General features: G+C 33.1%; 3 protein-coding genes across 6 annotated transcripts; 1 reads left to right on the forward strand and 2 right to left on the reverse strand.

Annotated features, from left to right (window-relative positions):
• Positions 1-1,136: 1,136 nt before the first annotated feature.
• LOC105170314 (Preprotein translocase Sec, Sec61-beta subunit protein) lies at positions 1,137-1,792 on the reverse strand. Its single transcript, XM_011091020.3, has one exon. It carries the CDS (start codon positions 1,583-1,585, stop codon positions 1,271-1,273), a length of 315 nt encoding a protein of 104 aa, XP_011089322.1. The 5' UTR covers positions 1,586-1,792; the 3' UTR covers positions 1,137-1,270.
• Positions 1,793-3,569: 1,777 nt separating this feature from the next.
• Positions 3,570-10,394, reverse strand: LOC105170315 (MLO-like protein 6). 4 transcript variants are annotated; one of them, XM_088885051.1, is made up of 15 exons: positions 10,133-10,394; positions 9,919-9,976; positions 9,559-9,806; positions 9,340-9,456; positions 9,181-9,241; positions 8,744-8,832; positions 7,629-7,703; positions 7,244-7,338; positions 7,071-7,120; positions 6,675-6,715; positions 6,107-6,280; positions 5,893-5,928; positions 5,707-5,774; positions 5,514-5,574; positions 3,570-4,354 (listed from the first exon to the last, which is right to left on the reverse strand). In XM_088885051.1, exons 1-15 carry the CDS (start codon positions 10,253-10,255, stop codon positions 3,863-3,865), a joined length of 1,788 nt encoding a protein of 595 aa, XP_088741177.1. In that variant the 5' UTR covers positions 10,256-10,394; the 3' UTR covers positions 3,570-3,862. The 4 variants fall into 4 exon arrangements, 1 of the variants encoding a protein (XP_088741177.1); XR_016067374.1 differs by having other exon boundaries at positions 4,280-4,354; positions 5,702-5,774; XR_016067375.1 differs by having other exon boundaries at positions 4,344-4,354; positions 6,107-6,302.
• An 8,797-nt stretch (positions 10,395-19,191) lies between these two features.
• On the forward strand, positions 19,192-27,078 carry LOC105170317 (auxin response factor 4). The gene is made up of 12 exons (XM_088884484.1): positions 19,192-20,179; positions 20,343-20,402; positions 20,703-20,888; positions 20,988-21,072; positions 21,144-21,234; positions 22,575-22,739; positions 24,452-24,571; positions 24,657-24,732; positions 25,203-25,365; positions 25,471-26,219; positions 26,300-26,490; positions 26,620-27,078. The coding sequence occupies exons 1-12, from the start codon at positions 19,805-19,807 to the stop codon at positions 26,747-26,749; spliced, it is 2,391 nt and encodes a 796-aa protein (XP_088740610.1). The 5' UTR covers positions 19,192-19,804; the 3' UTR covers positions 26,750-27,078.
• Positions 27,079-27,190: the final 112 nt, after the last annotated feature.

A 27,190-nucleotide genomic window follows, 5' to 3' on the forward strand; every position in this document is an offset into this window, starting at 1 on the left:
GTTTATTAGTATCGATAAATTTGAGATTGAACTAATTTTATGTTTACTTGTAGTACTTATTTAAAATAAAATAAATAATAAATTATCAATTTTTAAAATTACCCTTTCATTAAAACTCAGAACCAACAAGAAAAATTAGAGGCAATATGAACAAGCAAAAAATAATCACTTGAACCCATGTAAGATTGTGATTACAAACTCATCTCAACAAGTGGGTTTTGCATTCACGATTTACTCATTAGTAGTAGCGGGTCTTAGCCATTAAATACAGGCCAAATAAAGTAAAAATAAACAACTCATTAAACAGGATTGGATAGATATCAAGCCTAATCCTGAGACTAAATGGGGCCTCAAAAATATGATTGGGGAAATGCATTGAATAGGCTGAGAAGGATGATTTTGTCCTTTAAAGTGATGAAAATCACATAACACTTTAAGGGTCAACGTCTTTTTGAACGGGTCTCGATCAGTCCGACCCAATGACTCAATTTATCATTTGTTTATCTATAATCTGGCTATTTATCGGACACATGGTATGTACGGTCTTTGGTACATAAATCTTTATAAATATATTAATGGTCTATTTATACAGGAATATATTTAATACCATTCAATGCCATTCTACAATCCCTATAACTTTAAATTCAAAAATAATTTCAATTTCAAGGATTTTAGTTGAGGTGGCCCTCAACTAAGCTATCGCTTTGTATGTAAGCCAACCTTATGATCTAGATTGTAATGCCCATCAAGACTCATATCTTTATAAATTGAGTAGCATATCAATTTAATTTTTTTTATTATTAAAAAAAATTTAGATAAATACAAAAAAAAAGCTCCATAGAATAAATAAAAATATCCAAACCTGACCATTAATGGAATGTGTAATGATGGATAAATTATTTGTCACTCAACTTGATATTAAGTATTAAATTTTATATTGAGTTGTCGAATTTTTAAATATTGCATTTAGTCCCATTACTTATATATTAATCAAATTGGATTCATTTTTTAAACTAAGTTTTTATATTATTTTTATGTACATACGTGTGTATATATATATATATGTATCGTAACCTAATCAGTAGCGTTTTTACTACCGCGACATTAGCAACATCGGCAATGTTAAGACACCAAAATAGTTCGAGAACTCCAACAACTGAAATTTATTTAAGACAAAAAAAAAAGGGACATAGAGCTACGGAAACTACACGTGGCAACTACAGAGTTGAGAGTTCTGGAGGATCCAAGGCCCGCGACCCGACCAGGGAAATTAGGACCCGGATTTGACGCGGTAGAACTTGCCGATGACGTGGAGGACGGCGACGAAGCCGATGAAGCAGAGGCTCATGATGAGGACGACGGTGGGGCTGATCTTCAGGCCCGGCGAGTCGTCCGTGTAGAAGCGAAGCATATTGCTGCCGGGCCCGCCGCCAGCAAGGCCGGACGAGCTGACGGAGGAAGAGGCGCTACCCAGCCTCCGTCGACGCATCCCGGCGGAGGCGGCGGCGGAGCCACGGGGGGCGACGAGGCCGGGGCGTGAGGTGGAGGCGGAGGAAGCCTGGGACTGGGAGGAGCCTCGCGCCATGGTAGAGTTGGAGGTGTTACCTGTGAGCAGACTACTACGGCACTCTCTATATGAGCGAGTCAAGTTAATTTTGAGTGAGAATTCTAGTAACTTGTACTGATGTCTAGCCCAACATTAAAATCGTCTATTATTTATTAGGGTTCAATTTTATCTGTCAATACAAGAATTGTGTCCATGTGTAATTTCTGTATAAGTATTTGTGTAATTTATTTATAAGTACTCATGGAATTCATCTATGATTTTAAAGGCTGTTTTGTGACGGTGATTACAGTCGAATCTACTTTTTATATATATATATATTAATTATTATGGCACGCTGTTTGATGAGGGTGTATTTTATGTTATTTTCAATCTATATTTTGCCATTTTTTTATTGCTAAAATATTTCTAATCAAATGGTATATTGCAACATTAATCTATTAAGGATTAATGGGATGAAAAAGAAAAAAATGAGTCAAAAACAAAAATGGACAGAATAGAAAAAAAAAGTTAGGCGTGGGCACTTAACTAACAGAATCGTGGCCGGAAAAGGAAGACTCAAAGACTCGAATTTGACAAGAAATTGAAATTGATTGGAATATCCTTTTTATGAAGAGAGATCACTTTTGCTGAATAAATGTCTTTAAGACTATAATATTAATTCTTTTAGTGTTTTTAGTCTTGTTAGGAAATTACCTTTTTTAGTACTAGTACAATTAGATAATTAGTAGTATATAAAAAAGTGATGTAATTCCATAGAGACATCTTTTGATCTCTCATTAGCATGTTAGGCTAGTTCTTTTAATTTCAGTTAAAGACTTGGTGAATGCTTAATTACAATTAGTTGTGAGATCTAATTTATACTTTCTATTTTCGTTCATATTGGTATTTGTGTCGTTTTTTGTGCTTTTATTACAAATAGTCTGATTTGTGAATGATAGATATCTTTATTCATTGTTAAGAATATTTGCCTAACCAATTGAATTTGCAAATTCGTAATTGTGTGTTTAGTACAACGATTAGTGGTAATACAACATAATTGATCATGAACAAGTATTCAATTTTATTGTGGGGAATGCACAATCCAACTTAAATAAATCATCGTAGGAATTTATTGGTTAGAATTAAGTCTTTCTACTTCTTAATGCTGTAGGTAAATTAAATTTTAAGGACGTTCCCAAGATTGTTTATTGATTTAGGGATTTAGTCAACGAACATTCCTTGACTATCAAGAAATGTGAGGTTGTTAGGTCGTACCAATGACTATAACCAATTTATCTATCATATTGTCATCCTTACATCTATGGTCAACCGTGAAATTAAACATAATCATGTTTTTAACTGAAATTTTTGTCTCATATTTACTCCTCTTTGAATAACTTTTTTCATCTCTTTAATTTTAGGTCTAGATTTTTAATCAAAACCCCCCCTTAAACTTCCACCTCTACTTTTTAAAAAGAATTAGTTTGAAATCAATATTTGTGGATTCAACTTTACTTATAGCTTTCATAAGTTTTTAGTCGAGAAATATTTTTGGTGGATCCGATACCCATCATTGTCATTGTGTGGATATAATAAATAATTTTTTACATTTCAAAATGTATTATGAATAAGAGTAAAATATATAAATTAATATATTATATTAATAAAAAAAGAAAAAATAATTTATCAATTAATGTAAATTTTAAAAATTTGAAATAATTAGTTATTTTATCATAAAGGACAATTTTTACTTCATAAAAAAATAGTGTAGCAGTATCATTAAATACTTTTATGAGTGTGGAGGGGTTATTTTTTAAAAAAAATTAATATAGATAAAAAAAGTTATACTAAAACAAAGTAAGGAGATCTTGTGGTTAGGATATTGTTGTAAATTAATAAAGTTTAGTAGTTGTGGTTATGGTGGGGAGGAATATGATTAAAGTTACTTGTGAGGATCAACATGATTAGAGATGCCAAGGGTGGTGTTGACCGTTGATTAATGAAGCACAAAAATTTGGATGTATTTGGTGGTTGTCCCAAAAAGTCGTGGTAGCTTGTCATTGTCAATTTTCAGGCATCAAATCAATGTCCAAGAATCCGTGTGGACTGCTACTTTGTAATAATACAAATGGGCCTTTTCTGCCCTGTAATTCCGTTTCATTAAAATTAGCCCCTATTTATTTTCTTTCTTTTCCATTTTCCTTTAGGCATATTAATGTTCTCAAGAAACATGAACAAGGCCTTCTCCGTAATCCATTTTCCCCAGCTTTACCCATCATTTGGGCCAAGAAAACAAGTATGACTTTTGTGGCAATCCTAAACCTTATTAGCCCCAACATTACTCTTATCAAACGAAAAGTCCTCGTTGTGTATATTGATCTCATGCTGCTCATCATGTGGCACCTGTACTGACAACGGCGGCCTCACCCGAGCGGAGGAGCCGGGCAGCTCATGTTGGAGCTCCAGTACCTCATGCTCTACCTCGGCGCGGTGGTGATGACTAGACGGCGACGAACCATTGCCTTGGTGGGAGCGAGTGGTGGAGGGCGAGCCCTCTATGTCCCAACGATCCACGTTGGAGTTTGATTTCCATGAGGACGTTTGGAAGCTATCCATTTCGCTCCGGTGATGGCGGAGGAGGTGGACAGGCGAGAAGCCGTGGGACGGTGTGGGCGGGCGGGTCGACGTGGGCGTGGTAGGGGCGGAGTGCTTGGTTTGCTTGATGTGTTTCTTGGCCGTGTGGTGCCAGTTCCTTAAGGCAGCGGCCACTCGTTCGTTGAATATGGTTGGTTTCATAGTTGACCCCATCTGCGTCATGTTATTATTAGGCATAGCAGAGTTAAAAGTCTATATATGATCCATGCCCTCTAGCCTCCAAGTAAAAGGAGAAACTGAAATGCCCTCATTTTAGGGGAAATTTTAAGTCAAATCTTAAACAATATTAATAATTCTCATTATAAATAAAATATAATAATAATAATAATATTTAATTTTAATATACAGATTATTACTGTTGATAGATAGTAACAAGAATTTTGACAAAAATTATCTGTGTACAAAACTATTGACATAGAAATTGTATAGTATTAATTAGCTTAGTAACAATCATCAATAAATATGATATGACACTATTATTATATCATCACTAATTTATTACTGTGCGGATATCATTTTTGAAAATCAAATTATAACAAATTTAAAAAAATTGTTAATTTCTAACATATATTATTGATGATGATTTTGATATATTCACTTAATATTTTGCTATGAATATTAATTTTTCCTATAGGGACATGCAACTCTGGATGTGTTTAGTACAACACTAGAAAAAAAATGAATATTGACTACAATTTTAATAGTTATGAACTAAAAACTGTAGTAAATTATTTTTATTGACCGCAATTAAATAAAATCGAGGCAAAAATATAGATTTACCACACAAAAAAAGTTATTTGACATGGTTAAGACATGGTAAAAATATATGACATGACTTTTAGCCATGACAAATGTTTTACCTACCCTCACAGATACTACGGTCAACAACCATTGTATGACGTGGTTAATGATGATTGTTATGATTACTTTACTATTAACCATGATAATTAGCAAATCAGTTATGTGTGTAAATATGATTATAATATAGAAAAATAAAAGAAATTGTATAATCGTAAAGATTGATGCACAAATTAATTTTTAAATATAATATAAATCGTAAATCATCTATAAATAATTACAATTTTTGTAAAGAAGAAACAAGCAAAGATAATTTTATAAAATATAAGTGCTTGCAAATGTGGATATATATATATATTAGTTTGAGGGAGTAAAATTTATAGTTAATTTTCCAATTTTTATTAATTCTTCAGAAGAAAAAGATATTTAAATCAAAACATATATTATCAATAAAAATAGTTAATTATTATAAATCCCTGTCACTTAATTAACTAATAGTAGAGATATGTATTACCTGAGTGACGAGGGCATAAAGTGGGAGAGTGACGTAGCTGCAAAGTATCTGTATGAGAATCCTGCTCATTACCCAAAAAAAGAAAACATGATTAATTACCCATTAATTACGTGTGAAAATATGGTTTATAGATAATAATTAACTAATTAAGCAAGCAAGCAATAATATAAAACTTATAAACATTACACCTCACCCCATAGTGATTCTGATAACGATATCCTCCACATGTTCATGAAAACACGATTTCAACCCGAATTCATACTATCACACACAAAGAAAAGCGTATTACGAGCTAGCTAATTATACCTAATTAAATCTACAAGAAAATAAAAAATAATATATAGGTACATATTGTGTAACTAATACGCATGCAGCTTACCCAAGTCCATGCAAACAAAGCCAGCTGAAACGCATTCTGCCATATCAAATATTTATAATTAATCAACAACTAATATTAAAATAAAAAAAAATTAAACGAATTTCACGTATAGCAATAAATAATTAAGCCCATTTTCCAAATTTGTAGTTGTATAAATAAATGAAATGTACGAAAAAAATAATTAATGGAGAGAGCAGAAGAAACTAATATATACCTGAAAGAGTACAAAATTGATGAGGTAGAGAATGAGCCGAGGGCGATTGAACCAGAAAAGGTCGTCTCCAGGCTGAACCACGGGCACGCCCTTCACCACCTCGCCCCGCTCTTGAATTCTCACTCCCATTCTCGTTATTATCACTTGCAACTTCGTCCCTACCACTAATATTATCTGCAATAATTATTATTATTGGCTATAATTTTATTAGTTATGGACTAAAAACTGCGGTAAAAATTTTATACTGACCACGATTAAATAAAATCGATGCAAAAACATAGATTTTCCACAATAAAAAAGTTATTTGCCATGACTAAGAGCCGTGTTAAAAATATTTGATGTAGCTTTTAACCATGCCAAATGCTTTAGCCACTCCTGTAGTTATCACGGACAATAACCGTTGCATGACTGTGGTCAATGATTATTTACTATAGCTATTTTATTTTTAATTATGACAGTTAGCCATAACAAAATATTGTATGTTTTGTAGTGAATGTAGAGATAGTGAACATTATGAAAGTCGAACTTTAATTAATATGGATGTACAGATAGAAATTGGAGTACTTACAATCAATGGGATGAAGGGAAGCCAAAGATATGAATACCAACCTGTCAACAAAAAAATATACAACGATTTATATATGATTTTAGAAAAAATTAAGTTCATTGACCTAGAATTAATTCTAGATGTGTGCATGTAGTAGATATATTGAAGTATGCTATATATATTTGATTCCTTAATCCAATCAAATAATTATTGATGTATATATATATAGTTCGTATATTAATTAATAATTATTTATAGGAGATATTAACTTTTAATTTTCCATGACACTGCAATATATATATATATATATATTATTACTGATAAACTCGAGTAAATGTATATATATAATTATGTGGTAAGAATTATCTAAATATTTTCATTAATTAAGTATATTTATTGAAATTGAATATCACTCACCATGAGTATTGAAGAGTAGGAACAGCACAGCAAAAAGCCATATTGGTGGGCTGAAATTAGCAATCAACAACAAATATTGGCTAATTAATTAGCTGCTACGAATTTATTATTAGAAATTAATCAAACATAGATAACATGATGAAAATTAAATAAAAAGCACATGAATTAAAAACCTAATTCCAACGACCACTTTGAAGTCCTCTTCGAGTGACCGATTGATATACTTTTGAAAGTCGAATTTGGCGTGGCTTTGGGGTGCCAAATGTGCCTAATTTGTCATCACAATATTGCAAACTTATCAAATAAAATATATAGATCATGATAGATGCTCGAATAAAATTTACTTATGATTAAATTAAAGTGAATGTAAAAAAATTAAATAATTTGAATCATATAATGTTAGATTAAATTTATATTGTACTTATATGATATTATATAGTTTTAATCATATTTATTTATACAATTTTATATTTCTAAATTCAGTAATTATGACCGTTAATTAATATGTATATTATAATTTCGATTTGAATAGTCGAAAGATGTCGATAGAGGCTTTACCACTATGAATCCATGACGCAGAGTTAGATAATCGATTTTTGGAACAGATCTTACGAATTGTCTGAAAAAACAAACCTGCAAGAAAAAAAAAAATAAAAGAAATTCAACAAGTATGCATAATTAATTTTAAAATACAATATCCAAAGACTAGTTAGATGGGAACTTTAATATTTCAAAAGTGAAATAAAATAATTAAATTGTGGGCTTTATTAGTTATGATAGGACCAAACTCAACTTGGAGTTATAATACAAGTGTTTCTAGTGGAAAATGTCAACACCCTTTATCTTGAGAAAAGGTCAAAACCAATGTGAAAGGGCATTTTGGGTATAATGAGGAATGATTGTAGGCCATTCGGGTCCTTGTCCTAAGAGGGGGCATAGAATGACTGCTGCCTTGTCTTTGTCCATATAACAATTTCAACATTTTATTTAATAATTTAATTCCTATATATATATAGGGTCAGCCATTAATAAAAATAACAATTATTGAATTCCCCGTACATCACACTAAATATAATTAAATTGCTATAATCAGGAATTTCTCGATTTATTCTCACAAAATTTATCTTTCAATAGATTTATTAGACCTAAAAGACTTGAAATAAATCCAGACTCAGATCATATGGTTCATTAATTTGCTATTGAAAACTACTTTTTCATTGTTTTTTTAAAATTAAAAACCATTTTAATAACTCGACCTTCTCACATACATACATTTATTTTTATCATATTTTCAGAAGAGCAAGAAAATGCATGCTACAAAATCTAATGTAATAATATGTTTCTTTCGCAAATCCTTAATATATATATATATATGTGTGTGTGTGTGATGAGGCTCCTAATTTTTTCCAAATTTATAATTGAATTTAAATTTGCTAAATGTGAAGATGGGAATAATATTGTATCGTCGGAAAATAATCCAATTAAATACAACATATATATGATTGACATAACGCGGAGGAAAACAGTGAAACTTGAGACAACATTCACATGCAAAAGAATATGTTTTTTTTTCTATATAAGTATTCATGCAATAAATAAGTCATAAGTGTACCCAACGCGTTATTTCATGCATGTAAAATTAAGGTAATTTGAATTGATTAATTAACACTTACAATCCACAGTAAAACGGGAGTTTTGCTCCAAAAGCTCAAGTGCCTCCTCCCGAACGATGTTTCTCTTGCAAACCTAAATCTCTCCGGATCTGCAGTCAATATCCACAGTAAATATGCTTTGTATGTTTATAAATTAGATGACCAGTTAATTAATAACATAGTAAGTATTATTACATTTGTCATGTAATTTATTGTCACTTTATTTAGATTATTTTGTACAATATGCATCTATCACATGGGATTTGTACGTAATTCACAATTATATATATAATTAATTTGGATTGAATTAAATTAGATTTAGATTTTCTAAAATGAGCTATATATAAATAGAAGTACGTAGGAATTAATGAGATTAATGGGGAGTGCCCACTCCCACTCTTTCATGTGAGAGTTTATTATAGGTAGAAATTTAGGTTTAATTAGATATGTGCACATACCGTGTGAGAATTGGTACTCAGCTGTTCTTGTTTCTATTTCCCATGCCTTCCAGCTGCTCATCTAATAAATTAAAAATAAAAAATAAAAAAAGAATAAAAGAAAAAGAACACCAAGGTGTGTGTGTTTGTGTGTGTAGATGATGATGATGATGAGAATACCTTAGCTCTTCCCAAAGCCATGGTGAGAATACAATAGAGGACATGAAAAATAGCCAAAACAAATATGAATATATGCAGCTGATGTATCCCGTCTGCTGACACAAACGCCACTTTACCCTGCAGTGCACGTTTCAATTTCACTTTTTTAATTATTATTATTTTTAAATAATTTCAATGTTTTTTTTTTTTTTTTTTAAGAAAATATTGATTAATTCATGCCTTGGCTGCGCATTTATCGGCTCCCCCGGCCGCCAGCATCCGCCGAAAGTTGCCGTCGTCGGCGCTGAGGAGTTTCCGGCGGGTGTCGTCGCCAATATTCTTGGAGGACTCCGGATACTTGGAATATTGCTCTTGCTTCTTGCTGCATGGGTGCCACGTGGCTCCGGCCTTCTTGGATATGCATATGTCTGAAATTGGACCTTGCCCTACTGTCAGCAGCAACGATATGAATCCTAGCAGCATCAACTCTGATCCCCACATGAACACATAACTTTACATTAAAATATATTAATTACACTTATATGAATTATACTTAAATTACAAAAATGATCATCATCACTTCTTTTATGAATTTTCAACCTGATTTCACCTTCTCCAGTGCTTCATACAGAGCCCTTTTGTGTTTCGACTTCAACCACTGCAGATATTTCAAATATATTTTACCTAAATTAATATATATGATATTACTAATCAAAACCATTAAATATAAATTAATTTTGCTTACAAATTCTGCGCGCATATATATATATATATATGTGTGTGTGTGTGTGTGTGAATTTATATGCATGTTTACCTTTCCAATTAAATGGATGACATGCTCGATGACAATGGAAACCGCAACCAGTACAAAACACACGACGGCGACAGCCCACGTCGGCGTATCCTCCAGTGACCTTCCTCCGCTCGCTCCAGCCATAATTCTTTATCCTCCACCGCCGCCGCCGCTGCCTCTGTGCTCTAACTCCCACTGTCCTCTCTTGCACCGTAAAATAGAGAGTATTTCGAGCTGGAAATTAGTTGAAACAGAAAAAACTGAAGAGAACAGCCAATGAGAACGAGTTAAGGTTTTAAATGTTAGAAATGGTATATATAGAGAGAGGGGAGAAGTTTGGAAAAGAAAAAGAGGAGGAGGGCAAAAAGGGGAATTTCTATGAAGACTCTTGACTTCAGAAACGCGTGAAAATTATTATTGGAACTTCTTGACTTGGTCAAAACTTTAAAAAACCTTTTTATTGGGCTACTTTTTTATTTTTTTCTTTTTCTCTTTTGTAGTTTTATTTTTAAAATAAATAAATAAATTACTTTATGATTAGTTTGTTTCACCCAAATTTGATCCGGACAAAAATTATCATTTACTTTAAGAAAGTTTGAGCGGTATATAAATTTCAAAATCTTATATCCCCAATAAAATACTTTTTTGTAGAACAAAATTATAAAATTCAAACAAAATTAAAGTAAATAATAGTTTCAGGTTCCACGCCACGGCAATTGTTTACAGTAGATCACTCCCCTGAGTCAAGCCTGGGTCAATTGATCACTTGATGGTGGAATGGTTCACAATCGTTGATTTTGTGGATTCAAGAAGTGGTCTATTGAACTGCATGCATACGTAATAATATTTGTTTGATTGGATTGGAGTACCGTATTATCATTCATCACTATATAAGATATTTAATTACAATAACACTGATGGAAACTTTTACATAGTCGCATTTCCATTTTGACATTTAAAATTAGGTATGAATTAATACTCTTGGCAATTTGTTATAGATAGGATAATAGTTGCACCAGTAGTGTTAGTACTTAATAATCATAGTCGTGTTTTCAGATGAGTACCCGTATATAGGTCTTTTTTTTTTCTCGTTTTAAATTTTTAATATTTTCTCAGTTAAAATAGGTACGAAAATCAGCACGCATTTTTTTTTTTTTCCCGGTAATTGGCGACCAAATTTATAAATTAATGCGTCACAACAAAGAAAACTTGGGGGACTAAGATTACGAGAACATATTGGTGAAACTCATTAAGCATTTCAAGAATTCGTGTATTTTTCCGACGTTTGACTTTAACTTAGCTGTTGGGGCATCATCAACTCTAACAACCGTCTAGAGATCTCTAAATCAGCAGATTACATTGAGTCCTACTCTTTGACCATAACTGTATATACATAGCACAAAAACGTTGGCCATGTTCTTACACCAGATGTATTAACATCCTTCGAGTTGTCTTCTCTACCGGCACACACATAGGGACCAAACCGCACGACCGGCTTGTTTCTGCAACTCATATATATCGCCCACCACCCGAAACGTCTTCACGAATTTTAGGCTACAAATAATGCCGAGATCGACCTCGTTAATTTAAGCATTAGAGTATTTTAAGTAGATAGGACTTACCATGTTGTTATCATGGACCTTTACGAACATAGGTATTTATTTCAAGGCAACAACTAATATAAAGTTTTAAGACCATTCCTAATCTCAAGCTCATATCAGGATCGATAGTTGCCTGAACCGAATAAAAAGACAGAGATTTTAAAGCATTTGAATAATTAAAATAACGATGAGGCCATATATAATTATATATATTTTTCTTGGAAATGAGACACAGGGCCATTAGTGGTAATTAGTTTGTGTTTTGTGTCATAGTTAGATTTAATCGATGATTCGTTTATATAATTAATAGCATGCAGTTGTGCAATTATCGTATACGGAATTCAAATTAAATTTAATCGAATCAAATAATCATAATAAGTGAGATACACTTATTATGGTAATTGATCATTTTCTTTAAATTATAAACTAATCATATAATCCGTCTATTACAATAGTTACCATACAAGTAATTTTAAATTTGACCAAATTCAATTTAAAATTAAAATTTACCAATCCTAGATTCATCCAAATCATTTGTAATCTCTGCTAACGTCGGATGTGGACTTAGCAAATCAAAGGTAATATCTAGGACAAAACATGTGATTCGTCATTTGTTGAATTCACATTTTAATATTAATTTTGTCTAGTTTTAAGGTTTTGGACTGGGTGGTTGCCACTTATACTAGTTCTAGATCTTCGTAGAATATTTTTTTTTTAGTTATTTTTCCAGAGGAGTGAAAGTATCTGTTGCACTTTCACCCACGAGAATCAAGACCTTTTATCCTAAATGCACGCACCAGAAAATTTAATATATATATATATATATGACATTTATGTTGTGATTAGTTATTACAGTTAAAAATGAAAAAAACTTAATTGAATACTAATTAACTATGATTATATACTAATTATATTAATAATAGCAGTGGCTAATATTTAATTTAGCCATAGCTAAAGTCATGACAAAATTAGTGATTGTTAGAATTTAAATTTTCATATTAATTTTGTTTGACGTTAGCAGTGAGTATCAATTTGCCATAAGTTTTTAGTGTTTTTCTGTCGAAGTTTTTAATTTAATTGGACCATGTGCAAATAAAGTCTAATTTGATCAAAAAATAATTAAAATTGACAAAATCTTAAAATTATTAAAAGAATTATAAAAATATTTAAACTATTTACAATAAATTGAAGAAAAAAGAGAGTAAATTAAATAAATGATTACGGACAATTCAAGGAAAAGAAACGTGGAAAAATGACATTTGGAAAATATAATAGGTATGTTGAAGCGTATTTATATATCCTGATATTTGATTGAGCATTGAAATAAAATAAATTTTTTATTTTAAATTTTATTATACATTACATGTATAATTTGTTTAATAAAATAAATAACATAGTTTTTTATACACATAATGTATATACAACAAAATGTAAAATACAAGAGAATTAATAATAATAATAATAAAAAATCGAATGCATATATAAAATGTAGTGAAAAAAGACAAACCCCTCGGACTCCTTGCAATGACCTGCATTCAAGTCAAGCCCCACAAACCAAAAAATAACGGACAAATTAACAAAAAGGCTACCCAATATCTAGAAAGTCCAACACTGAACAGCCCTACCCTGCTCTAGAAAGTAGCAGCAAATATTATTATTAAAGTAAATTACAACCAACCTTCTTAAATATTGATATAATTATGAATACTTTCTTATTATTTGAAAATTATCAATACTTTTCTGATTTTGACGGTCGTCTAACAATACATTATTCAGTTAGTCTCTATTAGATTTTCATTTATTTTTTACATGATATATATATTGTGAATGTAATTTACATGATATATACATATATTGTTGTTTGCATTGTGTCAAATCAATCCATGGAGACTACCTCCAGTCCAGTGTATGGATTCCTCATTGACTAGAGACCCAGAAAAGAATCATGACCAGATTTAATCACAATAATTAACTCTAATTGTCACTGCATTTTCCAAACAACTATGGGGAAATAGCATACCACTGCTCCTCACGCTCGTCTCGTCTCATCTTTTAACATATAAATTCTATATATATAATTTTATTTGTGATTTTTTTCTGATAATTATCTCAAACATATTTTAAATAAATACATCTTATTAATTTTAATTAATTACTATTTTGTTATATTTTACTTATTATTTAACACATGCATATATATATATATTATATTATTTAATTTATTTTAAAGAAAATGTGTACAAACATAGCATACAAATATTAGATAAAATAAAACGAAAAACGTCAATCCATATGGAGTGTTTGATAAAACCATGACCATGACTAATTTGGTGGTCCGAACACTTTTCAGTCAACCCCATACGACCCGTCTTCAACTATTTGATTTGAGTTATAATTTCATGGAAGCTCGTTCTTAATTTGTTTTTTCCTTTTTCTTTTTTTTTGGGGGGTAATAAATTGATTTTAACTTTTAATTATATTATAAATATGCATAATTGATCAATTACTATTATTTAATTTTGATCTAATTGCTTTCATTTTCACAAAAAAATTATACATATTTATTTAAATCAACGAAAATTACATCCTATGTATATCGAAAACAAGTTCAGCCTAAATAAAAGCGCAATGTTTCGGCCTCCTCTGTTACAATTTATAAAATTCGTCTAGAAATTTAAGAAAATTGGTTAAACTATAGTTATTTATTTATTTTTCATATCGTCCAATTAATAATCAAAGATTTATAAACAATCCTAGTTCCATAAAATAAAATATTTCTAAATAAAATCAATTAAACAAGAACTAGTTTTCCAAATAAATAATGGGCCAGATTCATAGTGGGTCCTAACTTGGCCCATTAATTAATCTGTTGGGCCAATAGCAGGAGCGTTCCAAACATTTCAAAAAAAATAAAGAAAACCCAGCAAAAATCAGAATATATGATTGGTGGAACGGCTGGATTCTGTTGTTGTTATTCTACAGTATGGAACTTCATCCCACTCCATTTCCAGGTTCATATGTTTCTTCATTTCCCTTCTTTTGATTTTTCTTCTCTGTTTCGCTTTGTATGATGATCACTGTTTCTGTGAATTTACTTACGGTGTTGTTTTCCAGATTTTTTTTCGTGAATAATTACAGTTAAATCTCAGTGCATGAAGCCAAAATCAAGCCGGAAGGTCTCCGAGGATCCTGGAAAGGTGAATTCTAATGTTGGAGGTCCCCTGCTCAGGTAGAGATAAAATAGGTACAACTTTTGTGATCCTAATTAGTCTACTTGCAACCATTTTCTCATTCAAAAGACCTTTATCTGTACTATTATAAAGAGAAGAGGCTGCCATATCAAAATAACAAAAAAGACAGAGAGAGAGAAGAGGCTTTATAAACTCAAAGTAGTAGTTTCAATACCACTACACAAAATTATGTTAATACCAAAAATACCTTTCAACTTCCAACTCATGTTAAATTAACCACTCAATCAAGTTCCTTTAAAAAATTAATCCCATACAATTACATGTACTCAAAAATTAATTTACTCCCATTTTGTTTAAGCTTATTGCTAATGAAATTGGAATAACATATTAGTATTTGTTTTGCATGTATAACATGTATTGTAAAAAGTGTCATTTTTTTATTTAATGTATGTTACAAGACAGTTTTTGTACGTGGGGTTGTACAACAATGACAAATTTCAATATAAAAGAACAAATTATAGTATTACTATGTATCTAGTAATATGAGTATTGAAAGACTATAATCTGAGGTATTCCCGATATTATTCTCACGTGTTCCTTTGATACAGTGCACACAATTAAATCTCCACTTCACCTAAGCATTTTTTGAAATATTCTTAAAATAGTATGGACCTTAAATATAGTTTTAAGTTCGGACATACAATATAGAAAAATAAAAAGTAATGGTAATATAACACGAAGTGATTTTGATATAAATGTCTACTTATTGACCAAATGATGAAAAATAAGACAAGGGTTATCATACTTTGCCAGTATATGCATGTTAAAAAAAAAAAGTTGTTCAAGTTGTCTTTTGTGGTAAGATTAGAGTCATGTTGGATTTGGATACATTACAATCACCCCTTTTTCATGTGATTTGATAGTTCAAAAAAAGACTCGTCCTCTTTCCATACCAAATATGAAACTTATTCTTGATACTAAGCCAAGAAATTAATGTACGTACGTACCTTTAACAAAAGTTTATTTTTCAGAACAAGTGAGTCTTCTTTTCTATGAAAATTAAATGCATAACTCTCAGTTGTATGAATGAAATTCTTATGAGAAGATGCATGTTGTATTTTCTTGAAAAATATAATTAATTATAAATATTCAATTTCTATAATAATTGTTGATAAAGTAGAGAGGTAAGTAGGTAGGCATGCACGTATGAGCGGTCCAACTTCACAGGGGACGGATGTATCTAATAAAAGTAGAAAACGACATGCAGATGCATTAGGATTAGGGTTACGTACGAAGAAGGCGGGCGATACAAATCATATTGCAAGTACAAACACTTGTCATGTGATTGATGTGTGTTTAGAAAAAGTGACCAATTATATAGCAAGTGCAATACACTTATTTTGTAATTGATTTGAATCGGTCGAATTTGATTGGGACATTAATTTTTCATATATAAATACACACACGTAGATGGGAAGAGTAATAAGACACAAGTAGCAGGTAGCTGATAGTGAAGGAAAAATGATGAATGAAAAGGGGTCCAACCCCCGTACGTAGTACTTACTCCCCCGACAAACATGGTTCGATTAAAGCACATAAAACAACTGATCCCCATCTTCTACCTCTGCCGCTGCAGATAACAACAAATCCATCTCATGGCATTGGCATGCATGAATCTCGAGGGATGATTACTGCTCTAATTTTGTGCCTCATCTTTCCCTTTCATCTCCATGCATGCATATCTATATCTGTGTGGACTCAGGTTGCAGTTTGCATTGTGCACTCCTCTCATCTTCTCTGCTACCTAGAAGTAGAAGACAGACACGCTCACTCACTCTGCTATATCATTCTCACTTTAATAAAGTCACTGCGCCTCCCCCAGCCCCCTCCCCTCCCCTACCTCCATCCCCCCCCCCCCCAATCTATATCTATATGTATATATATTTCTTGTGAGTGGTTCATGCACTGATCATATGCCCATCAATAAAAAACTATTATTATCGCTATGATTGCTCATAGTTTCGCCTCATCAATCCCATCTAAATAAACAACCAACAAACAGTATGTTAACTTGGTTGGATGGAGTTGCCTTATGCTCAATTGTTTGGTTCCCAATTCCAACCGAGGGGGTTACATTTTTTGTTGGACAGACCAATTATGTATATGTTCTATGTTTGGTTCTTCTATTTTTAGTAAAACTGAATATTTACTAATAAAGGGAAAACAATATCTCATTTTTATTAAAGAATAGCTTCATCTTGAATCTTGAATCTTTTCTTTCTTTGCTCTTCTTTTTTTCTTTTATTTTTTAATATTATCTCGAATTCAACAGATTTACACTCCCACATTAGTAATATATCCTTCGACTATTTACATTTTTCTTCGTTAACATTAAGGATGTGGACAAGCCTAAAAGTCAAATAAATTCGTGAAGAAATGTCATTCTATTGGATACAAAATTCATTTTCTCCGATAAGAAAATAGAAAAAAATTAATAGAGCAAAAGTTTTATTTGGTGCAGGACATCCATAACCTCATTAGCTTAAATACTGAAATAAATTTAAAATTTTTTTAAGGATAATTATACTCCTTTCCCTTAAAATTTGGTGTAATTATACGTAAACCTTTTGTAGTTTGAGAAATTACATCTAACACACTTGAAATTTGTTTCTGTTTACCAAATAAGTCTCTCCGTTACTCAAGATTAACTAAACTTGCTAATATTAATAGAAAAATTGAATGCAAATCCCGATTGACTTATTACTAACTTATTATAGGTTAAATAATTTTTTCGGATATAAACTACTCTTATAATTGTTAGGATATACCTCCCCACATGTATTAACACGTGGAAATGTATAATGAATTGTTTGACCTGCAATAAGTAAGTAATAAATTAATTTGGGTAAATACAGATTTTTTTTCTAATTTTTTTTAATATTAGTAAATTCAGTGAAATTTGACTAACGAGTGCACTTATTTATTAAATAAAAAGAAATTTAAAAAATATTAGATATAATTTTTCAAACTATAAAAGATCTATATATAATTGCAATAAATTTGAAGGGTGGAGAATGTAATTATTCCTATTTTTATGTCCCTCCTTATTGTGGCCAAACCTTCTGACCTAAAAAAATGTTACTTTTACCAAACAAAGCCCTAATGGGGAAAGGGTAAAGTAACAGGCTTTTGAAATGCCCTCGCGCTGCAGCTAAAGTTGGGCGGTCACCGTCACTGTCGCTGCCTCTGACCCTGACTGACCGCAAGAAGTGGGGGCTCAATGGCATTCCCGTTATTCTCGCAAAACTCGGAGGTTAATTCCAGTGGGGAATTCCCAAGCAGCGTGCCACTCAACTCATAACTTTTTGTTCGTGAGTACGTTCTTGTTACAAATTTAATTATATTAAAAATATAAAACTCATTTATGTGGATATATCACAAATTGGTGATGGCTAATTTATGTAGTTTGATTCGATGGAGTTGCAGTAATACAGTTGAGCAATGTATTGTTGACTTGCAATATTTTGATCCTGTCGAAATTTAGCTTAATTTATAAAAAAAATAAAATTATTTGGATCAAAGAACTAAATATTGTCTCGCATTTGTTATGTAATTAACCATTTTATTTAAATTATATATCTATAATATAAAAAGTATATAATTAATTCAAATTTAATTAAATAAATTTAGCCTAAAATGTTCTAAATACCTGTGATGAATGCTAAATTTTCAGGATTATTTTGCATTGAAATATTACGATCTAAAAAGTTGTTCATCTTTTTAGGCTACAAGCAAAAAGGCAATTCCTTTGAGAAAATGTCAGAAATAATAAGTTTAAAAAAATAGGAAACTTTAATAAATTACTTTTCGAGAAAAAAAATAATTGTAACTGTCAATAGGAGAAATATGAATTTTCTAAAATAGATGACAAATAAATGAAAAATTATTCCTGAAAAAAATATTATTGGGAGGAAATAAGGTGGCCTGAACTTTTTCTTTTTGGTATGAATTTGTTATAATTATATCATTAATTTTAATTATCAATATATGTTAATTACAAATATCAAACGAGTATACTAATTAAAATAAAATAATATCATATATTAATTAATTCAAACGCATGAATTTTAATGATACAACCTTAATTTCATCAATTAATTAACCTATGTGTCGTTTGCGGCGACCCTCAACTTTAAACATCAAAAGAATGTTATTTTTTATTAGTTCATTTTGCTCCAAGAAAAATCATGGTAAACAGTTAAGCGAAGAAAAGAAATGAGGCTGTGATTGTGGATACTGTACCGTCTTTTACACTGTCTCCTCCACTCACCACATCTTTTTGTCTCTGTCTCTCTCTCTCTCTCTCTCTCTCTGACACACACACACACTAAAAGTGTCTGGAGTTCCAAAGCGGGCACTAGCAGCACATTGTCTTCTTTTGCCTTTTAGCTTCTGTGCTCTCTCAAGCTTTTGTCTACTTCTACTGCTACTGCCTACTGCTGCTTCACACAACATGCGGGAGGATTCCTACTTTGATTTTTTCTTGTTATTGTTTGATTTTGATACCCCTCTGTTTTGTTCTCCTCTTTTAGACAAACCACAAGCCTAATACTTCTCGACCCCTCCTGCTGCTATTACTAGTCTCAGTTTCCTCTCTGAAAATGAAATCCCTCCACTGTATTTGAAGCCACTACCTTTCTACAATTCTTGCCTAAATTTGACTTCTCTTGTCATAATTACCAGCTTCAACTACTCGTGGGACTCCTAAAACAACTACTTGTTCCATTGTTCTTGGCCTCTTTCTTTGTCTAGTGGTATTGGTTCAGCTTTTGTTTGTTTTTAAATAAGTTGGGATTTGTGGATTCAGAAGAACTCAAAAGGAAGCCCTTTTGTTGGAATTCATGGAAATTGATCTGAACCATGCAATGGGTGAGGTGGATAAGAATGCATGTGCGAATGGAGGAGAATGTGACAAGGGGGAAGGTGGTAGCTGTGTTAGTTGCTGTTTGTCCACTTCCACTTCTTCTTGCTCTTCAAATGCTCCCTCTGCCTCTTCCTCTTCTTGTTCAATATCTGCTTCTTCATCAATTCTCATAGAGTTATGGCATGCTTGTGCTGGACCTCTCACCAGTTTGCCCAAGAAAGGGAATTTGGTGGTCTATTTCCCTCAAGGCCACTTGGAACAGTCTAACTCTGCATCATTTCCCCCTGTTGAAATGCCCACTTTTGATCTTCCTTCCAAGATCCTTTGTAGAGTTGTGGATGTTCATCTACTTGTAAGTACATTACTCTAATCTCTTGTTTCATTTAGAATGCATTTTTTCTTCCTCCAAGAATGTTGCTATTTGCTTTACTTATAAGTTCATTACTCCAAGTCGCTTCCTCTCTGTTTTTCTCTCATCATGGAATATTCAACTTGAGTGTGCATAACCTTGAAAGCAGGCTAACAAGGATAACGATGAGGTCTACACTCAGTTGACTCTACTTCCTGTGCCAGAGGTACTATTAATGATGCCCAAGGATCTTGGTTATGGATTTCATGTATGATTATTGAAGATTTCTGGATGTTTGATTAGTGAAAGATTTAAAATTCATTAGCGAAGAAGTTTCTATATTTGCATATTCTATATTTATTCCTACAATGTCCTACTTGTGGGATGGGGGATGGGTGTGTAAAAGTTTCTTCAAATTCCGTTTTCTGATAGTAATTATTGTTTGAAAAGTTTTGCCTTTCCTGATCATAGACTGTTTGGTGCATGTCCAGTTTCAGTTTTTGTTGATGTCAGTATGTTTATGCAGCTAGAAGGTGTGAAGTTACAAGGTGATGAGAATGAAACCAAGGGGGTTGACGAGGATGGGAGTGGAGTAGCGCCAGCAAAGTCAACTTCCCACATGTTCTGCAAAACCCTCACTGCTTCAGACACCAGTACCCATGGTGGATTTTCTGTTCCCCGCAGAGCGGCTGAAGATTGCTTTCCCCCTCTGGTTTGACACCATTTGGACTGTAGAACTCAAGTGCTCTTGAAAGTAAAGTTTATTTTCTGTCATGGTGAAGTTTTTCATGAATTGCATTCTGAATTTCAGGATTATAAACAGCAAAGGCCCTCCCAGGAACTCATAGCCAAAGATCTGCATGGAGTGGAATGGAAATTCCGCCACATATACAGAGGTATACAAGTATCACTTCTGCAGAGATTTTAGAATATGATTTATTCTGACTATTTGATCCTAAACTCATAGGCCAGCCAAGGCGACATTTGCTTACCACCGGATGGAGCATTTTTGTCAGCCAAAAGAATCTTGTATCAGGGGATGCAGTTCTGTTTCTCAGGTATATATTCATCTATATTTTAGAACTAAAGCAATGGATATTCGTGATGCATTCCAGGAGATGCTTGGAAAAAACTCACTTTGAAAAGAAAGAAAGCAAAATACTCGGTTTTCCTATGGATCTTGAATTCCACCAACTAAATGATAAGGGAAATAAAAACAAGAAACATACCAAGTTACAACTACCTCCTACATCGTATGTAATATAAACTTCATTCAAGAATTATTTACTCAATAGTTGATTGGCATGCTAAACGGAATGCGATAAGTGCATGAAGCTTAAAACAAGGAAGGTTCCAGTTTTCTTGAATTCCGTCACTTGCATCCATGGACCAAAGAGAGTTAAAGTCAAGTCGATGTAAGAATGTGCTAATAAATGATAAATTCAGATTAATCTCTTTTCAGATTACAGCTAGATATCGAAGTCAATGAAGCTAAATTTTGGGTTTGGAGGTGTAGGCAGTAATTTCTGTGACCCACAAAAAACATTACTATACTTATTTTGACTTTTTAATATTGAAAGATTGCACTGCTGTTTCTTCTCTATTCTTAGTGCATGTATTCTTGTATGCACAAGTACATTAAATAGGCACAAACTTTGCTTGGGCATGTATACATGCTTTAGAATAACTCTTTCTTGACTTATTGGTCAATTTATCTTTTGCAGTAATTTGCTTATTAATAATATTCTATATACCTTTTTTAGGCATACTCATTCTATATTTACAATTGCCTATGGAAAGAGTTGAGAATTTCAAGATTTTCATTAGTAGTTCAAAGAGAACAAAGTAGTCCTCTTATACTTGTTTAGGGGCTTACAATATTATATATATTTTTACACTATGCATTCTTTGTGGTATTGCAGAAGGGTAATGATTTAAATAATGTGTATAAATTTATTAATTAATTCTTGTTATTAATAAATTTAATTTTTTGATTGAAGACTTCTAGACTTATCCAGTTTGAAATTATTAGTGGTGCAGTTCAAGAGTTAATGTGTTCTATTAAGCGTATTATTAATTAAAGATAAATTAGGAGTTAATAAGCATATTATTTTATATAAGGTGTAAGAGTATGAAGATCACAAGGATAGTTTTGGCCAATGAAAAATTCAAAAATACATCTCATTTGATCTATAAGTGGTATATGAAGGACTCTTCTAGCAGCTTGGGATAATTTTCCAAAGCGATTATGAGCGCAAAAGTAGTTGCTAGAGTGAGCCCCCATCTCATTGTCTGGGGTCTGGAAAAATGGTATAAAAACTGAAAACCAACACAAACTTCCAAAATCTGGTGGGACAAAAAATGTAGAAACTAATCCTTTTGCTTTTTGACATTTCAGAGGCGAAGCTGGCAACTTGCAATTGGGAATTAGGAGAGCTGCTCGGCCTAGAAGTGGTCTACCGGATTGCATCATTAAAAATCAGAATTCTTATTTCAATATCCTCCCTCCAGTAGCGAATGCATTGTCAAGCAACAGCACATTTCATGTTTTCTATAGCCCAAGGTACTGTGCTGCACTCTTAATTTTCTGGAGAACTTTGATTGGACCAAGAAACTATTGACTTGGAGCAGTACTAGCTTGTTGATTTTAGCCGGTGTAACTTCTTCTCTAGGTTGCATCCGGGCTGCAGATAATTGAACCTAAGCTTGTTCAGAAAAAGAGAATGTTTCTAATATTCTTTTCTAAAGGTTTTAAATGATAAAATTCAGAATTACCAATCCATCGCAAAGTTTTTGAAATGTGCCATTTCAAAATTACAATGCATGAATTCAAAGGGAAGTGTAGGCATGCTCGTGAAAGATGATCAAAAAATATCTCTCTGCTTTTTTTCCCTTCAATTCTTAGAGAACTGATAAAATTGTATCAATCAGAAGTAATTTAGGTCACTTCATATTATCTTTTAACTCAGGAAGACATAGTTTATTCATACTTGCAATTGTATAATTGGTTCAAGACAATGCAAACACAGGATAAGAATGAAGTGGGGAGAGTGAGTTCAGATGGAGACAGAGAACTAAGGTAAAGAAAAAAGTTCAATCTTTCCTATTGAATTCATGCATTGCTTGTCTGTTGTGCAGTCATTATCTCAAGTTACAAAAACGTATGCTATTATCTGAATCCTATTCTACGACATAATAGTACTTTCTGAATTAACGTCTTAAACCAAATGTCTCTCGTTCAGCAGCATAAATGCCCCTTCTCTCATTCCTTTCTACGTCTGATGAAACTCATATAGATTGTTTCTAATCCTGCTTCAGTGCATATGTAACCCATTATCTCATTCGAGACTGTTTAAACGAAGAAATCAATCTCATAAATAATTGTAGGAAGCTAGAAAATTGATATAGGTTAATGTGGTCATTGAGACGCTAGTGGTGTGCAAAAGTATCTCTGTGATCAATTATACTGTTTCTGCCTATTTCACTTCAACTCATGTAAACAGTGTAGCCTCTTGCACTAGATGCACCCTCCAGAAGTATATATGTTAGTAGTATCCAAAAAAGTAACTGCTGATGTCTCAATTTGTGCTTTAGTATTTCAATAGGTATCATTTATGTTTCAATAGTATTTCAATACATATTGACTTCTGTGGCAACTTTGTGAGGCTGACATATATAAACACTGTGCAATGAATAAAAGTTATTACTACTTACTGATTTATGTCGCTTGGCATGAGTACACTTCGTGACATTACCACAGAAAAGGATTTGAAGAAATCCCCAAATAATTTACACATTTCAAACTAAACCTAGAGTGAAAATCTAAAGAAATCCAACTCTTCCAGCAATGTGATATGGAAACAGTTCAGAGGAATCCTATTATCTTCCCGAATAGTGGATTAATGATGGCAATGTAATCAAGACCATCAGGCTGAAGTAAGCTTGCTCATGGATGGTAAGTTTCACATGTAAAGATATGAAACTATTTGGTCCATTGACCAATTTGTTCCAGAATGTAACAGCATAGGATGTGAAGAGTCTGCAGTTCAACTTGCTCAAATCTGGTTTGCTAATGCTTCTTAACAGCATGTATGATTATGACTCTGTTTATGTGGACTTCTCTGTGTAAGAACTTCTGGGTTTATTACTGCGTTTGGGGTTCTTCTAAGATATATGTGGCTTTTGTGCTAACTTTTCACTTGCTCGGAAAGTATTCTTGATTGCTTCTGTCCTGGTGCATCTTGGTTGGACTCATCCATTCTATAACACTTGCAGGGCCAGTCGCCCTGATTTTATCATCCCCTACCAAAAATATTTGAAGTGTGCCACTTCTCAGATACCTGTTGGTACAAGATTCAAGATGAGAATTGACTTGGATGATTCTCCAGAAAGAAGGTCCCATAATATCCAAATAAGTTGCATCATATGTTTGTCCTCTTTGATGCATTTTGTTTAGAAGAATGTACATGTGCTCTTGCAGGTTCAGCGGAGTGGTGACTGGAGCCAGTGATGCAGATCCCTACAGATGGCCGAACTCCAAATGGAGATGCCTGATGGTATATTCTAACTTCACTTAATCAGGCAACACTTGTGTGGTCTTGCTGTCGTAGAGCTCATCTAGGATTTCCATTCCACAGTCTCTATGTTATACGTTATTGGATCAGTTTTAGTTGATGCAAACCTTCATTTATATTGCCAGCCATTTAAATGCCTAGATGCACTTGTCAGTTAATTTCCATGGACTAGGACAGAATACTTAACTGATCAGCATGGTGTCTGAAATTTGGGGCATCCATACCAATTGTTTCTCCTGAACTGCAGAATGGTCTACAATTATTTCTCAAAACATCTCTTTGATAGTCACTCTACCATACATAAAATCAGACCTAAGGATTTGAGAATTCTTAAGATCAAACATATGCAGAATTCAATGGGAACTAATGTTTTCAGGAGTATTTAAGTAACGGGTATGCTGGACTTTCTCATATATCTTCTTAACAGAAATGCTGCTCTCACATACTCGTAGGTTTGTTGGGATGACGACATCATGAGCAACCACCAAGTGCGAGTTTCTCCATGGGACATTGATTCTTCAGGTAATTATGCACCTGTGAGCATTCTGACCTCCCCTGGAGTTAAGAGACTAAAATCTAACCAGGAGCCATCACCACATGGCAACCCAATCTCCGGTGCATATCTTTTCATTTGAGCATATTTTTAATTTGCATTACTTGTTAATCTCATCCGATGCTGCAGGCTAGAGACTGACCTAAAAAAAATTTACTTTCAAGCAGGAAGTGATCAAATTTTGGACTTTGAGGAGTCTTTAAGATCCTCCAAGGTCTTGCAAGGTCAAGAAAATATAGGTTTACTATCACCTATCCATGGAAGTGATCGTATAAACCGCCAGCTCCATTTCGAAATGCAACCTTTGGCACTCAATCATTTACAAAACAGGATTGAAAAATTAAATTATGGTGAGTTCATGAAAAACCAGACTCCTGCCACTTTCACAGGCTTTTTGGAATCCAATTGGTTTCCGAAGGTCTTGCAAGGTCAAGAAATTTGCTCTTTGAGATCTCTGGCTGGGGAAACTGGTTGGAATCTTGGTGCTCGCTCAACACCTGAACTGGGTTGCGATGTTTACAACACACATCAAAGGCCATCATTTACCTTGTATCCTCTAGCTTCTCAAGGAGCTAGGAACATTCCGTTTTCTCACACAGCTGGTCTCAAAGCTGGGCAAGGCCCTCTGGTGCTATCTAATATTTCCAATTTTCAAATGGGAAATCATGTATTAACCCCAACTTCCGTTCTGAGTGGGCCGACAACAGATGTCAGTAGAGTGCCAAATCACAGAAATGAACCATGGGTTCTTGAGAAGACATCTGGACCTGCCATTGCATTGACGCATCTCAGAAATACAACTGACAAAGATAACTCACAGGAGAAGGTCCCTATCTGTAAACTATTCGGGTATTCCTTGACTGAAGATCCTGCTATAGTTAATTCACACAGCGCGAATAAGAGGAGCGTCACAAAGGTAGACTCCAAGATAGTTGCACACTGAGAACTGAATATGCTATAACCAAGACACTGTGGGTAATCATTCCTGTCATGTAGGTTCATAAACAAGGTAGCTTGGTCTGGAGTGCCATTGATCTTTCAAGATTGCACGGTTACAATGACCTGCTAACTGAACTGGAAAGGTTGTTTAGCATGGAAGGGCTATTGCGAGATCCAAACCATGGATGGCGCGTACTGTACACTGATAGCGAGAACGACATGATGGTACTTGGTGACGATCCATGGCAGTAAGCCTCTCAATAGCAGACTCTTTCTTTGCCTCATCGTAGCATTTGCATATCATTTTGAATATATCTTGGCTTCTCAAATGTCCTTGTATATGATTACATGGTTGCATCTTCAACTTTAAATTGCAGTGAGTTCATTGAGGAGGTCACCAAGATCCATATATACACACAAGAGGAAGTGGAGAAACTGACAGTTGGAGTGAATAGCGATGACACTCAAAGCTGTTTGGAAGAAGTGCCACATGTAACTGATGTGTAGAAGCCATCTTCTGTGGGTCAGCTGATTCTTTGATCGCAATTTTAAGCTCAGGTTGTTGAACTATCATGCTGGCTGTCCTGGTATATGTTACTAAAGTAAACTATGGTTAAATCTTCATGCTGTAAGCTTATGTTGTCTTTTTCCTTGGTCAAGACAGTTACATGTTGGAGGATTGTGTGAATTAATATATCTAATCTAAATGGTTATTCCCAACTATGTAGCGGAGAATGCCATCAGTATGAAGATTATTGAATTCTTGAGTTGATCTCTGTCAAATTGTTCCCTATTTGTGGTATCTAGATGAGAAATGATAACTAGAAGTAGTACAAGGGTGTCATGCAGCAGGTTGCTTTTAGGATTTGTCTTTTGCTAGACTATGAACGTGTATAGAAATAATGGGAAACAAAATTACAAGACACGTATTTACATAGTTCGGATAAT

This window comes from Sesamum indicum, linkage group LG9 (assembly GCF_026168435.1).
Source record: "Sesamum indicum cultivar Baizhima isolate 11 linkage group LG9, ASM2616843v1, whole genome shotgun sequence".
Classification (NCBI taxonomy): Eukaryota; Viridiplantae; Streptophyta; class Magnoliopsida; order Lamiales; family Pedaliaceae; genus Sesamum; species Sesamum indicum.